We start from the raw sequence: 16,689 nt of genomic DNA on the forward strand, positions 1-16,689 counted from the left end.
AAATGGTTCTGCAGACAAGGCCCAGTAAATGGATGGGTATGGAAACTATTTCTGAACTTAAAGCTGATTTCAGCAATCCCACTTTTGTTTGGGTGGAGAGGTAAATGAAAATGCCAGTTGATTTTTGTGTACATTTATGTGATACGTGTAACTTTTGCTTCATGCAAATAAAATCAAATTGCATTGTTGTTTCTAATAAAGGGCCAGATTTTTCCTGGCCATAGTGTGGCTATGCAGGAGTGGAAAGTGAAAGGAGCACTACAGGGACTGCTTCTGCACCTGACCTCTGTGCACCTGCACAGAGGTCAGGTGCAGAAGCAGTCCCTGTGCTTGGAGAAATGCAGGGACTGCACAGTCTATGCCCCAGGGACGTACAGCATCCTGAAGAGGTTAGAGAGAAGGTGGTGCCATGGTCTGGCACCTTTCTGCACCAGCCCATGAAGCTGGTCCGGTAGAGAAAGTTGAGTCATCTAAAGTGCTGGTACAGCATGTGCACTTCCCCTGCATAATTCCTGCTGGAGCTACTTGGAAGGGCAGCTTTGCACCACCACTAGCACATGCCAGTGACTAAATGCCACAATCTGGACCATAGAGCATAAGGAAATTCCATATGAATGTTAGTAAACATACATTCTGGATCTGAACATTATTTCTGAAGTAGAAACGCAGAGGAGGTGTTTTCAAAGTGTTTGACTGGTTATCTGCTACATGTCACACTCAGTAGAGTCAAGCTGCTGACCTCCCATACTTCTGGAAATTTACTCCAGATGGTTTATCTTGAAGCGAAAGAACATTCTGAATACCAAGTGCTGTCTCTTCCTGCACCTGCAAGATATGACCTTTTTCCCAAAAGGAGATTCAGTGCCCCAGTCACACAAATGTAGCTTATATTTATTAACCTCCCAAACTGACTGAGAGAATTTTTGCCTCTCCTGGCAAACAGACCAGTCTGATATTTTTAACTCCAAAAGTGCAGCTTTGAGCATTCTGTCCTGCCAAAGATGTCCATGAGTTACTTTTCAGACATTGTACTTTAAATTTTCTCTGTTGATAAACTTTGTATTTCCTAGTGTATTTACTATACACTGCTTATGTCGTTTCACAGCCGTGGGAGTCCCATTGTTTCTGCAGTAATTTTCCTCATGAAGTTGTTTGTGCGGATTCTTGGGGCCAGTCCTTGCTAGTTTCTACAGATGTTGGTGTCCTGCTAATAGACGGTTAGTGAATGATCCAGCATTTGTTTACAGGTCAATATTTTTGTACCTGACAGTTTCAATCTGTGGTGCCTATGAGGATGTTAGCAGCTCTTCACTACTTAAGATAGTTTAAAGTCCACATCTGTTACTATATATCCTTATTGTCAGGGCTTTTATAACTTAGCTGCAAAAATTTGCTCTGCACTAAAACTAGGCAAATCAGATAATCTTGGGAGCTCTGTTTTAATGCAGACTTCTGAATATTTTATTGGTTTCAGATGCTCTTTTCATGATTGTCTGAGAGGACTTTTTATTAAGCCAAATCCAAGCTCAAGAGGTGTCCATGCAACCTGCTTGTACTTCACAGTCCTTGATTCTTCAACTGAGCATAAGGCCAAAGGTGGCTGTGTACCATTTATGTAGTCATCCAAGCCTGTTTCCTCCCTAGCACTGATTTTGTGACTCTTGCCTCTTCCCTAGAATGCCATATATGGCAGTCATGATTTTGAGGAATGTGATATTGGGGGTAGTTGGTTCTCAGCAATTTTTCTCAGACTTTCCAAAAACTGTTCCTTTTAGGCTCTGTTCTTGCTATGGGATTCATATCAGTGGTAACTCCTTCTAAGAAGAAACTGCCATCTTTGGTACTGTATTTAAAGTGGCAGTATGCCAGATGCCTCATTTTCACAGAAAAATAACCACATTTTTGTTACAAGAAACAAGATGCTTTAAAATCACTGGGCAGCAAATTGTTGTGTCAAAAATGTGTTCTAATTGGGGGTCATGTTTCCTTTCTAGATGGCCAGTCATCAGTGCAAGTATTTGATAAAACTCTCCAGGTGAAGCAGATGCATGTGCTGGAAGCTTTGGACCTTTTGATTACCAGAGCAGACAAAGGTAGGATTCCTTACCTCTTGGTTCCAATATGAATGTGGCTGGCACACTATTACTTTACTCATAGCTCAGTAGAAGGTAACAGTTTATGCACTTGCCCTTTCAGAATGCTATTTCATTTTTTGTCAATAATTCTCTTTTTAAAAGTTTTTTTTCCATTTCTACTGTATTTATTCCCAGGTCTCTCCCCTTCACTTGTCTTCTTGCTTCCCTACCCAGATGAATTTCTTTGACTATTTCTGATCCAATGGTATGTGAACAAGTTTATTAGTCAGTACTGGTGGAAGCCAATGTACCAATAACTGAAGTTATGAGACACTGGCGTTACACTTACACATCACTTTGTTCTCACTTATCACTGGAGCTTCCAGCTGTATGAATATGCAACACTAGATCTATCATACAGCAGAAGCTACTTTTCCTTTGATGGGGAAATCCTCTTAGTTTTAAGTAATTCCTGCTTGTTGCTGGTATTGTAACTTTTTGGACCAAATCCTGCTTACCTTATTAACACAAGTAATCCTACTGACTTTAATGAGCAGGAGTCACCATCCTAGTTTACAGGCCTAAAGACTTATTAGAATTGGCCTCCATTCCAGTTGCAATGGTCAGGAAACAAGTGAATTCAAGAGTTGAAATGTCTCAGTTTCTGTAGTTTTAATATCTGCCAAACTGCAAAGTTAAATATTTTCTATAGAATTAAATAGATATTAAAGTGGGAACAAGTTCTTGGCAGTAGCTTTTCTACAACTCATTTTGATTTAACTCAGCTATATCATGAAATGTATACATTTACTTAGTTTCTGTCAATTATCAGAAGAAAGCCTGTAGTAACAGCGGCTTTTAATTCTTACCATGCTCTTCACTCCATAATTTATAATAAATAAATATTAAGGGGATTTGATATAGACAGTGGAGAGTGTTTCATACTACAAGTGATTCTCTGATTGCATTATACTATACCCTAATGAAAGAAATGTAAAGTTACCAACAGACACTACAGTTCAAAGGCATAAGAGAGTCACAGTTGCCTCTTTAGTATTGTATTTCCATATTGTGAAAGTACATAGAGAGGTTTAACACCAGCTAGGATTTAACAGAGGTAAAACTCTAGTAGTGCTCTGTCATAAACATTTAGGAATATTAGAAGCATATCCTGTTGAATTTGAATGAATTTCTAATGTTAATCTTACTTTGATATAACTTTAGGACATCATAAATTGACCTAGGTATTGTGAATTTTATTTCAATTAGCATTCTCCTCTGTTGAAAAAAAGAGTACTTGAGGACAAGAAGAAATCTTTGTTTTTAAATGTATAGCTAGCAGTTGTCTTTGTTGCCATAAAAATGACACACACGTCTTCCTGTTAAAGTAGCAGTACAGAAAAGTCTATTTCACACTAGCCAACATTTAAAAAAATGTTAGTTTCTAGAGGATAGTTAATAGGGTGGGTATGATGGGAAGAAGAGTAGTGGAGAGTATGATTATTGGGGCTAGATAAAGTTTTTGGTTAGTTTTATGGCATCATTGTTGTGAATAGTTAGTTGAATTTGGTAGTGGTGTGATGGTTGTATAGTTGGGTTTGGTTTAATCTGCCTCATCCGCTGACTAGGGTGGATGTTAGCCCTAGTGTTTAACAGGATGGGTATGCTTAGGGATTGGGCAGTTATTACTAGTAGGGATAATGGGCTAGTTTTTGTCAAGTGGATAGGATTAGGACTTGTTGTGGTGGTTCCTTGTAGTAATTCTGGTAGTCAGAAGTGGAATGGAGCTAGTCCTACTTTGATAGCTAGGAATGCAGTGAGAATTGTGCATGAGATGTCATTGGTTAGTTATGTAATGTTTTATTGTCCTAGTGTTCAGGCATTAATAATGCTAGAGACTAGGATTAGTGTTGAAGTGGTTGTTTGAATTAAGAAGTATTGGTGGCAGCCTCAGTTGCTCATGGATGGTCTTGTTGGGCAATTAGTGGAATGATGGCTAGCCATCAATTTCTAGTCCAGTTCATGCTAGAATTCAATTATTGCTGCAGATTGTAAGTAGGGGTCTTATAATTAGGCTTGAAGTAATAATTACCCTTGTGTGTGGATTCACTAGTAGAAGAAGGATTTTAACCAACATTTTTGGGATATGAGCCCAAGAGCTTAGTTAGATGACTTTACTAGGATATAGTATAATGGAAATATGGGGAGTTTTGCGCTCTCTAGTATAGGTTCAAATCCTGTTTTTCTAAGGAAATAAGAGGATTTTAGCCTCTTATTCACCCTATCAAGGTGATCCTTTAATTTCAGGCACATGTCCTGTGGTATGGATAGGAGTCCTGAGAAGACCCCTGGTTGAGAATCAGTCCTGAGAAGGCAATTGGTATTGATATATGTCAAAGGCATAGTGCTAAGGTGACTGGGAAGACGTTTTTTCATAGGAGATGCATTAGTTGGTCATATCGAAATCATGGGTATGAGGCTCAGATTCATAGGAATTCTGCTGAAAGTAGTATGACTTTTGATGTTAATGAGAGGGAGAATAATTAAGGTGTGTTGTTAAGGGAGGCTGGGTTGAGGAATAGGATAGCAGTAAGGGTATTTATTATTAGGATGTTGGCTTATTCTGATAGAAAAGAATAAGGTGAATGGACCAGCGGCATATTCAACATTGTATCCTGATACTAATTCAAATTCTCCCTCAATGAGGTTGAATGGTGTTCGATTAGCTTCTGCTCGTGTGAAGGTGTATCATGTTGTTAGTGGTCAGGAAGAGGAGATAAGATATGTTGGTTCTTGTGTGGTTCTAATGTTTGTATATTAAATGCTCCTGAAAATACGATTAGAGAAATTCTGAGGGTTACTTTGTATGAGACGGTTTGGGCTGCTACTCGTCAGGCCTCTATTAGGGCATATTTGGAGTTTGAGGCTCACTCTGATCAGAGGTTGGAGTAGACTATGAAACTGAAGGGGGAAATTAGGAATAGGAGGCCTAAATTTAAGGTCGGCTAGTGGAAAAGGTAGTGGTAGTGGGAGTCAAATTGATAGGGCTAGTAAGAGGGCTAGGATTGGGGCCAGGGTGAATAGTGCAAAGGATAATCTTAATGGATAGATTGGCTCTTTAATAAATAGTTTTACGCCATCTGCTACTCTGGTAGTCCATATGAGCCTACGATGTCTTTTCGTAGTTGTATATCCTAGGTCTTTTCGTTCAACTAGGGTGAAGAAAGCTAGAATATAAGAATGGCCATGCTGGGTCAGACCAAAGGTCCATCCAGCCCAGTATCCTGTCTACGGACAGTGGCCAATGCCAGGTGCCCCCAGGGAAGTGATCCTAACAGGTAATGATTAAGTGTTCTCTCTCCTGCCATCCATCTCCACCCTCTGACAAACAGAGTCTAGGGACACCATTCCTTACCTGTCCTGGCTAATAGCCATTAATGGACTTAACCTCCATGAATTTATCTAGTCCTCTTTTAAACCCTATTACAGTCCTAGCCTTCACAACCACCTCAGGCAAGGAGTTCCACAGGTTGATTGTGCGCTGTGTGAAGAACTACTTCCTTTTATTTGTTTTAAACCTGCTGCCCATTAATTTCATTTGGTGGCCCCTAGTTCTTATATTATAGGAACAAGTAAATAACTTTTCCTTACTCACTTTCTCCACACCACTCATGATTTTATATACCTCTATCATATCCCCCCTTAGTCTCCTCTTTTCCAAGCTGAAAAGTCCTAGCCTCTTTAATCTCTCCTCATATGGTACCCGTTCCAAAACCCTAATCATTTTAGTTGCCCTTCTCTGAACCTTTTCTAATGCCAGTATATCTTTTTTGAGATGAGGAGACCACATCTGTATGCAGTATTTGGGATGTGGGCATATCATGGATTTATATAAGGGCAATAATATATTTTCCGTCTTATTCTCTATCTCCTTTTTAATGATTCCTAACATCCTGTTTGCTGCTTTGACTGCCGCTGCACACTGCATGGCCGTCTTCTGAGAACTATCCACGATGACTCCAAGATCTCTTTCCTGATTAGTTGTAGCTAAATTAGCCCCCATCATGTTGTATGTATAGTTGGGGTTATTTTTTCCAGTGTGTATTACTTTATATTTATCCACATTAAATTTCATTTGCCATTTACTGTCCAATCACTTAGTTTAGTTTTGCTACAGCAATTTGGATTGGGATTATATACATGAGTGGGGATATTAAACTAGAGGGTAGCATTTTCATAGTTAGAGAGGGGAGTTGAACCCCTAAGTACAGGGTTTAGGCTTTTTGCATTGATATCTGGCTCTGCCACCCCAATTTGACCCTTTTGGAGGGGCTTGGTTATTTGTTGTTCTTATTATTAAAGTTGATTTCACTAATATAAAGGAAGGCTTGTTTTGAGATATAAGCCTTGCCTTTTTGGTCCTTTTGTAGTAGAAAAGGCTCAGTTATAGATAGAAACTGACATGGATTACTCCGGTCTGAACTCAGATCACGTAGGACTGTTAATCGTTGAACAAACAAAACCCTTGATAGCAGCTGCACCATCAGGATGTCCTGATCCAACAGTGAGGTCGTAAACTCCATTGTGTATAGGGCCTCTAGGAGGGGATTGTGCTGTTATCCCTGGGGTAACTTGGTTCGGTGATCAAATATATTGGATCATTTTGCCATAGGCACTTTGAGTTGTAGGTCTAGGTATAGAAATATGTTTGTTTTTTTTGGAGGTTTTGTTTTACTCTGAGGTTGCCCAACCAAAAATAGGGATCAAATACAATTGGATAGAAGGCAGGAGAGGGGGTGTTAGTAATAGTTGATCTGTATTTGAAGTGCCACAGGGTCTTATATTGTTCTCATTTTTCCATGAGATTAATTTAACTGATTATTTGTAAGAGACAGGTAGAACCTCGTTTGGCCATTCATTCTAATTTTTATTTAAACGACAAATGATTATGCTATTGTAGCGGGGCGGGGGTGATGACTCACCATCACGGCGCCTCCTGCTGGTCATCTCTGGAATTATCTCTTTCCAACCCAGTGTACCCTCTGTAGGCCGGTGTTTTGCCTACCACTGGCCACCGTGTCCCTCCCGGACCCTGGTGCCCCTTTTCTCGGAGTTCTGCCTTCTGCAGTAACCCACACTTTGTGTCTCCTCACCCAAGGGAACCCCCAACCCCCTATCCCCACCTTGCCTCAGTGGCTACTGCCAGTCCTTATCTAGTCCATGCTCCCTGGGGCAGACTGCAGTCTGTAAACCAGTCATCCTTGGCACGGGGGTTTGGACCAGCTGCCTCTGCCTGTCTCTGGGCTGCCTCTCTGCAGCCCCAGTACAGCTTTGTGGGCCCTTAACCAGGCCTGTAGCCTGGGGCTTTGCTAGACCGGAGCTCCCCAGCTCCCTCTGGCCTTCCTCAGCACTGCTCCACCCTGGATACCCTTCTCAGCTTCCCAGGCAGCCAGGTCCTTCTCTCTCAACAGCTAGAGAGAGTGCCTTTTAGCTCCTGGCCCACTGCCCTCTTTTAAGGGCCAGCTGGGGGCTGATTGAGCTGGTCACAGCTGCAGCTGCTTCCTTAATCAGCCGAGCTTTCCCAGTTGAAGGCCTCTCCCAGGCTGCTTTTAACCCCTCTTTACTGGGGTGGGGCAGTCGCCCCACCACAGCTACATTTGCATGGTTAGAATACTGCGACCATTTAACAATGTCACTGGGCAGGCATTGCCCCCAGCAACAATATGTTTTTGGTAGACAGTCAAGCTTTTTATTTGCCTAGTTCCAGGATCCTTATGCTGCAAAGCCTGGCTTGTCTTCTGAAACATAAAGCCTTCTTTCCCTAGCTCATCTTCCTTGACCTTGGCCTGTCCACCCGTCTTCCTTGTACTGCCCAAAACATCCAGTGGCCCTATGAGTCTTCTGCCAGTTTTTTTGGATTTTTTTAACCCATCCTTTGTCACCTCTGTTTCTTTTGTCTTGTTTGGGAATTGTCCACTCTCCAAACAGCCCACTGCAGACAAGTAGGAGGAAGTAGCCTCTCCCAGCTACAATAGCCTCCTTAGCATACTTATAGACTAGTCAAAGTACAGTTGTTAAGGTTAATGTGTCTCCATTGTCCCTGGTCTGGAAGAGGTGTGTTTGAAGCTTTGTCAGCATTGGTGGAGACACATAAATAGATTCATAGACTCTAGGACTGGAAGGGACCTCGAGAGGTCATTGAGTCCAGTCCCCTGCCGTCATGGCAGGACCAAATACTGTCTAGACCATCCCTGATAGACATTTATCTAACCTACTCTTAAATATCTCCAGAGATGGAGATTCTACAACCTCCCTGTGCAATTTATTCCAGTGTTTTAACTACCCTGACAGTTAGGAACTTTTTCCTAATGTCCAGCCTAAATCTCCCATGCTGCAGTTTAAGCCCATTGCTTCTTGTTCTATCCTTAGAGGCTAAGGTGAACAAGTTTTCTCCCTCTTCCTGATGACACCCTTTTAGATACCTGAAAACTGCTATCATGTCCCCTCTCAGTCTTCTCTTTTCCAAACTAAATAAACCCAATTCTTTCAGCCTTCCTTCATAGGTCATGTTCTCAAGACGTTTAATCATTCTCGTTGCTCTTCTCTGGACCCTCTCCAATTTCTCCACATCTTTCTTGAAATGCAGTGCCCAGAACTGGACACAATACTCCAGTTGAGGCCTAACCAGCGCAGAGTAGAGCAGAAGAATGACTTCTCGTGTCTTGTTCACAACACACCTGTTAATGCATCCCAGAATCACGTTTGCTTTTTTTGCAACAGTATCACACTGTTGACTCATATTTAGCTTGCGGTCCACTATGACCCCTAGATCTCTTTCTGCCATACTCTTTCCTAGACAGTCTCTTCCCATTCTGTATGTGTGAAACTGATTGTTCCTTCCTAAGTGGAGCACTTTGCATTTGTCTTTATTGAACTTCGTCCGGTTTACCTCAGACCATTTCTCCAATTTGTCCAGATCATTTTGAATTTTGACCCTGTCCTCCAAAGCAGTTGCAATTCCTCCCAGTTTGGTATCGTCTGCAAACTTAATAAGTGTACTTTCTATGCCAACATCTAAGTCGTTGATGAAGATATTGAACAGAGCCGGTCCCAAAACAGACCCCTGCGGAACCCCACTTGTTATACCTTTCCAGCAGGATTGGGAGCCATTAATAACTACTCTCTGAGTACGGTTATCCAGCCAGTTATGCGCCCACCTTATAGTAGCCCTATCTAAATTGTATTTGCCTAGTATATCGGTAAAGATATCATGCGAGACCATATCAAATGCCTTACTAAAGTCTAGGTATACCACATCCACCACTTCTCCCTTATCCACAAGGCTCATTATACTATCAAAGAAAGCTATCAGATTGGTTTGACACCATTTGTTCTTTACAAATCTGTGCTAGCTGTTCCCTATCATCTTACACCTTCCAAGTGTTTGCAGATGATTTCTTTAATTACTTGCTCCATTATCTTCCCTGGCACAGAAGTTAAACTAACTCGTCTGTAGTTTCCTGGGTTGTTTTTATTTCCCTTTTTATAGATGGGATTTTTATAGATGTGGAATTAGATGATACAACAGTTCTCATAAGCACAATTTCACAAGGTCAACCAGAATTTGTAAGTTGTAGAAACAGATTCCCCAGATCATCAGTGTAGTTTAAAATGTTTTCCCCAGTCTTAACTGAAAATTGCCAGTGATGGAGAATCCAGCACAACCCTTGGTAAATGTTTCCATTGATTAATTACCCTTGCTGTTTATTACAAAAAAAAAAAAAGAAAAAAAGCACCTCATTTACGGTCTGTCTAGTTTCAATTTACAGCCATTGAATCATGTAATATGTTCCTCTGCTAGACTGAACAACCCATTATTAAATATTTGTTTCCCATGTAGGTGTTTATAGACTGTGATCAAATCATCCCTTAACTTTCTCTTTGTTAACTAAATAAATTGAACTCCTTGAGTCTTTCACTATAAGGCAGGGTTTCTAATTGTTTAAATAATTTTCATGGTTCTTCTCTGAAGCATCTCTAATTTATCACCCTTTTTGAATTTTGGACACCAGAACTGGACAAAATCCAGCAGTGGTTTCACCAATGCAAAATGAAGAGGTAAAATAACCTTTCTACTCCTAATTGAGAATGCCATGTTCATATACTCTTTTGACCACAGCCAGGACCTCCGGACTCCCACCACCACTTGGGGTTCATCTAATACTCTTCTCCAGTACCTAGAGTGCAATAACCATGGACAAGTGGATGCTGAATGTCATCCACTCTGGCATTATGGTAGAGTTTACATCCCTACCTTCTCCAAAATCCCTCTCCCTGCTTCGGGGCTGCTCTCACAAGAATATTCTCAAACAAGAGGTGAACTCTTTATTGAAATGAGGAGTGATAGAACATGTCCCTCTTCAATACCAAAGGACAGGGTTTTTCTCAACTTACTTCCTTGTATCCAAAAAGAAGGGCTGTTGGAGACCAGTCCTCAACCTCCACCAACTCAACCACTTCATTTGTAAACTCAGATTTCACATGGTCAGATTGGTATCTATAATCCCAGCTTGAGAAAAGGGCATGTGGTTTACAGCTCTCAACATGAATCATGCCCACTTTCACATAGACATTTATCCCGCTCCTAGACACTTCCTCAGAGTCATGGTGGGTTCTGATCATTTTCAGTATAGGGTGTTTCCTTTTGGAATAGCAACTGGACCCAGAGCCTTTACCAAGATATTCTTGGTAGTAGCAGCTCATGGTCTTGTCGTCTTTCCGTACCTTGACGACTGGCTGTTTGTCACCAAGTCCCAGCAGGAAGCCTACGCATCAACTTCTATGATACTACACCTCTTGTCCTCACTGGAAGTCAGCATGAATGCTGAAAAATCTGTTCTCAGCCCCACACAATCTCTGGACTTCAGTGGCTCCACCTTGAATTCTTATCACCGCAAGAGCATACTGGGCCAAAAACAGGTTTCAGATCATGAACAATACCATAGTTCAGATGACAAACAATCCATGAATTATCTTTGTTGCCTTTGTCCAGCTTGTCCTCATCCATCCTTCCATGAATCCAAGTTGACGCCACACCATTCTATTTTGTTGCGAGCACAGTCTTTCCATTTCTGGCCAAAGAGTTTTGTCATTGGATTGGTCCAATGCATTTTCAGTCTGCCCAGTGGTCACTTGTGGTCTCTGGGGATCCGGTCATTGATGCAGGTTGTCCACCTGTTGTCTTGCCTGCGGACTACATGACCTGCCCATCTTCACTTTGCATCGTACATCACCTGCACTACATCAGTCACCTCTGTACGCCTTCTGATCTCCTCATTCAGTATATGATCACGGAGTGATATCTTACACATTTGCCTTTCCACTGCTTGCTGGGTGACAGCGAATTTTTCTTCCTCAGCTTTCATTGTTGACCAGCTTTCTGCTCCATATATAATTGCTGGCAGAACAGTGAAGTTAAACAGTTCTTTTTCAAGAGATATCCCTGTGGGTGCTCCTCTCTAGGTGTCGGTGCGCCCCTGCACCTTTGATCGGAGATTTTTTGCAGCAGTATTCGTAGCGGCCACGCATGCTTAGAAACCTGTCACTCACTCTGAGTATGTCACTAGTGAGCATGCGCGGCCGGTACCCTCAGTTCCTTCTCTACCGCCCCTGGCTTGAGACGGAGCTCAGCAGACTCCTTCAGATTTTGTTTCCTATCTCAAAATATTATAGTTAGACAGTTTTTTTCCTGTTAGTTAGTTGTTAATGTTACCTACCTTTCTTCATTCTATATATAAAAAAAAAAAAATTTTCTTTCAGCCGCTTCAGATATGCCTAGCTCCACAGGCTTCAAGCGCTGCTCTTCCTGTAAGGATGCTATCCCTCTCTCGGATGGTCACCCCCAGTGTATAAAATGCTTGGGGGAGACTCATATTCCCCCAAAATGCACTCACTGCGCTAAGTTAAGTTCCAGAGCGAGGAAGGATAGACAGTTGAAGCTAAAACTTATCTTGCTTCAAAAATCCCTGCAGTCCGCCTCAGACCCCGGCACGGACTCTGCCTCTGATCTCAGACTCGGCTCTAATCCTTCAAAAAAGCTGAAGAAAACAACTAAACAGGAGCACCCAAAAGCTACACAAAACTTTACTGACAAACCCTCCGCTGTCCGATCCACGGTCTCCTTACCGGTGTTTCCCCGCCTGAGTACGTTTGACAAGCCGGGCTCCTCCAGTACCGCGCTAAACCCGCCTGTGCTTTCGGCGGCAGCGCGAGGCTCTGGTGCCGAGGCGACAGGCTTTCAGTTGCCTGCCTCGATTATGGCACCTATTGGCACCGCGATGAATGCGGCACCAACAACTCAGGCACCTGCTGAGGCACCGCAGCCTGCTATTAATAGCACGGCACTACCTGCAGCACCGGCATTACTATCGCTGCCTGGCACGGAGCCAAGATTAAGAACTCCGGTGTTAGCCCAGGTTCCCTCACAGGATTTATATCAGCCTTCGCCTCTGGCTGCCCCAGCGCTGCAGTTTACCCACTCAAGTGACCTCCTAGTGTCTCCTACACTGCAATCACCATTTCTTGGGGATGCCTTCTTCCTGACAAATAATTCAGGGTCTGAGCAGCCTTCCTCCAGTGAGGAGGAGTATGAACTACAGGGTGATGTTCCAGGACAATCGCAGTTCTACCCTCAGAGTCCTGTCACACGCGGAAACAGGAAAATTGTCCCAAACCACCCTCAAGATCCCGCCTCCTGGTGTGTTAACCCCTGGATGGCACCACCTATGCCTTTTCCATCACCGTGGCAGTATTGGACACCGTGGCTGTCTTTCCCTCAGCAGCATGTACGCTACTCTACTCAGACTAGACGTGAACATCCGAATCCTATGACTCACTTGGTGGCACCCTCCCATACTCAGGATCAATTAATTCCACCTCCTGATCCAGTATTACCTGACGTATCAACTGGTCCAATACCTGAGGAGGCGTTACTTCCTTCCCCTCCCCCAGCATCAGACGATTTTTCAGGATTCCAAGATCTCTTCAAAAGAGTTGCCAGTGAGCTTAGAATCAATCTGGAGGAAGTACCTGACCAACAACATGAGCTAACGGACATCCTGCAACCATCTTCGTCATCCAGATTGGCATTACCAATTAATCCAGCCCTTTTGGAACCAGCTAAATCCATCTGGCAGACTCCAGCCACAAGCCAGCCTACCTGCAAACAAGCAGACCATAAATACTTCATTCCCTCAAAGGGCTGTGAATTCCTTTTCTCACATCCTGTTCCAAACTCATTGGTAGTGGACGCAGCCAATCAGAGAAACAAACAACAGTATTTCCGCCATACCCTGGCCAACAAAGGCAAACGCCTAGATCTGGGTCGTAAGGTGTATGCCTCTTCAACGTTACAATTTCGAATTGCCAACTATACCGCAATTCTAGCAAAGTACGACCATAGAAACTACAACAAGTTCATGGACTTTATTGAACACATCCCAGACAACAAGAAACAACAGTTTACAACTTTAGTCTCCGAGGGCCAAATCATATCCCGCACGGCTCTCCAAGCAGCTCTGGATTCAGCCAATACTGCGGCAAGATCCACCGCTATGGCGGTGGCCATGCGCTGAGGATCATGGCTTTCATCTTCTCTCTTTCCTCGTGAGGTTCAGAGCACCATAGAGGATCTTCCTTTTGATGGTGACAAACTCTTTGCTTCCACCACTAATGAGGTGCTTCACTCCATGAAGGACTCAAGGGCAGCTCTTCGGTCCTTAGGTATCCAAACCTCTACAAACAGAAGGCGACAGTACAGATATCAACCTTACCACCGCCCGCGCTACCCCTCATATACTCAGCACTTCCCGAGATCTCAGGATCAACAACAACACCAACACCAACACCAGAGGCCCAGATACCAGCGGCGTCGCCCCAATTCCTCTGGGATGCCCCAACTTCCTCAAAATAATAAGCAAATTTGAACCTTTGGTCGAGGGTCTCGTAAACGTTGTCCCAACTCCAGCGTATGCACTCCCCACAACTATCTTTGGACACCGTCTACAGCCATTTTTACACCAATGGCAGAATATTACCACCGACAAGTGGGTTCTAGAGGTCATCACAACGGGGTATTCCATCCCTTTCCTCTCTTTACCTCCTATCCACCCACCCTCCCCTTCCCTCTTCAGGGACACCTTTCACGAGCCACACCTCCCGCAGGAAGTACAACATCTCCTTCACCTGGGAGCTATCGAACTCATGCCCGAATGCCACAAGGGGAAAGGATTCTACTCCCCTTGTTTCCTAACACAGAAGAAAACTGGAGGATGGCGGCCGATCCTCGACCTCAGGAGGCTCAACAAATTGGTCAAGAAACAAAAGTTCAAGATGTTTACTCTCACCACCATAATTCCAGCCCTGGAGCAGGGCGACTGGTTTTCATCCCTTGACCTACAAGATGCTTATTTTCACATCACTATCCACCCAGCCCACAGACGTTTTCTTCGTTTTACCCTTGGCTCGACACATTACTAATGCAGAGTCCTACCATTTGGCCTTTCTGCTGCCCCTCAAGTTTTCTCCAAGCTCCTAGCGGTAGTTACGGCCTACCTCAGGAAACAAGGGGTTATAATATTTCCTTACCTAGACAGTTGCCTCCTCAAGGCCTCCACATACACCGAGGCCCTCCAATTCACAAAGATCACCATCGAGTGCTTTCAATCCCTGGGCCTGCAAATAAACGAAAACAAATCCACATTAAGTCCTACCCAACACCTGGACTTTATAGGAGCGACTCTCGATTCCAGAACCGGACGGGCATCCCTCCCACCCGACCGATTCAATACCATAAAACTGCTGGCTACAAGGCTTCACAGCAGCCCTCGAGTAGCCGCCCGAGACTGCCTCCAACTACTGGGGCACATGTCGTCGTGCACTTTCATGGTCCAGAATGCACGTCTCCACATGAGGTGCTTCCAAGCTTGGCTGGCTACGGTTTACAAACTGAACATGCACTCAATAAAGAAGCAGTTAACCATACCTTACCGCGTCAAGGACTCTTTCATATGGTGGACAGTCCCCAACAACCTCTGTTCTGGAGTCCCCTTCCTCCAGACTCCACCAACTGTGATGATGACGACCGATGCATCCCTCACCGGCTGGGGAGCCCATATTTCTCACTGAACAGCCCGCGGGCTATGGTCTCACTCCGAAACCTCCTTACACATAAACGTTCTAGAACTTCGAGCTATCCAGAATGCTTGTCGTTGCTTCCTCCCACTAATCAAGAATCAGCATGTACGCATAATGACAGACAACATTGCCTGCATGTTCTACGTCAACAGACAAGGGGGGGGCTCGTTCCCACTCTCTTTGTTCAGAGGCCATGAAACTCTGGAACTGATGCCTTGCGAACCGCATCCAGATATCAGCTGCCCACATCCCTGGTGTGCTGAACACCACTGCTGACGAGCTAAGCAGACGTTTTCCTTCAGAACACGAATGGGAGATAGACAACAGAGTCATTCTCAACATATTTCGCACTTGGGGCTACCCAACCATAGATCTCTTCGCAACCCCGGAAAACACGAAATGCCTTAACTTCTGTTCCAGGGTGGGACTGGGCAAACATTCCCTAGGGGATGCATTCATGATCTCCTGGCACCGGCCCCTCGTTTATGCTTTTCCCCCAATACCATTGCTCAACAGGGTACTCACGAAGATACGAACGGATCGTGCCAGGATAATCTTGATCGCACCCTCATGGCCGAGACAACCATGGTTCCCATTCCTCACCAGAATGTCAATTCAACCGCCGGTCTCCCTACCTCTCATCCCCAACCTCTTATCACAGCAGCACGGCCAGCTTCTCCACCCCAATCTCTCCATGCTTCACCTCAAAGCTTGGTACCTGCATGGTTCTCCCAACGAGAACTAGACTGTTCCGACCAAGTACAGAGGTTACTTCTACACAGCAGAACGCAATCCACCCGTACCACCTACCTCCGGAAATGGAAAAGATTCACAAAATGGTGCTTAACCAAACAACTGTCTCCTACCTCTGCACCTCTCCCCTGCATACTTGATTATCTATTGGACATTAAGCAGTCTGGCCTGTCATTCAGCTCTATTAGAGTCCACTTAGCTGCCATCACAACCTTTCATAGCACAGTTGACAATACCTCCTTCACTCATCCCATCACCAAACGTTTCCTGAAGGGACTCCAAACTCTATATCCAGACATTAAGCCACCTATCCCTCCATGGGATCTTCACCTAGTATTGTCCTGTTTAACTCATCAACCCTTTGAGCCCTTACCCACCTGCTCCCTTTTGCACCTCTCGATGAAAACAGCCTTTTTGGTGGCCAATACCTCCGCCAGACGGGCAGGCGAGATAGCAGCCCTTATGGCAGATCCACCATATACGCTGTTCTTCAAGGACAAAGTTACTCTACGTTTACACCCGAAATTCCTTCCAAAAGTTCATACTTCATTTCACCTCAGTGAACCAATACACCTACCAACTTTCTTCCCGAAACCACAGGCAAACTCCTTCGAGGCCACAGTGCACACACTTGATGTGCGTAGGGCCTTATCCTTTTATCTGGACA

General features: G+C 44.0%; 1 protein-coding gene across 2 annotated transcripts in view; it reads left to right on the plus strand.

Moving 5' to 3' along the window:
* The window catches only part of GARNL3 (GTPase activating Rap/RanGAP domain like 3), a 159,677-nt gene that overhangs the window by 98,734 nt on the left and 44,254 nt on the right, over positions 1 to 16,689 (plus strand). For both annotated transcript variants that reach the window (XM_030535650.1, XM_030535651.1), the window contains 2 exons: positions 1,106 to 1,217; positions 1,995 to 2,093. In XM_030535650.1, the coding sequence (XP_030391510.1) occupies positions 1,106 to 1,217; positions 1,995 to 2,093 (211 nt within the window). The remainder of the gene's footprint in view (positions 1 to 1,105; positions 1,218 to 1,994; positions 2,094 to 16,689) is intronic.

This window comes from Gopherus evgoodei, chromosome 16 (genome assembly GCF_007399415.2).
Source record: "Gopherus evgoodei ecotype Sinaloan lineage chromosome 16, rGopEvg1_v1.p, whole genome shotgun sequence".
In the NCBI taxonomy this organism is placed as follows: domain Eukaryota; kingdom Metazoa; phylum Chordata; order Testudines; family Testudinidae; genus Gopherus; species Gopherus evgoodei.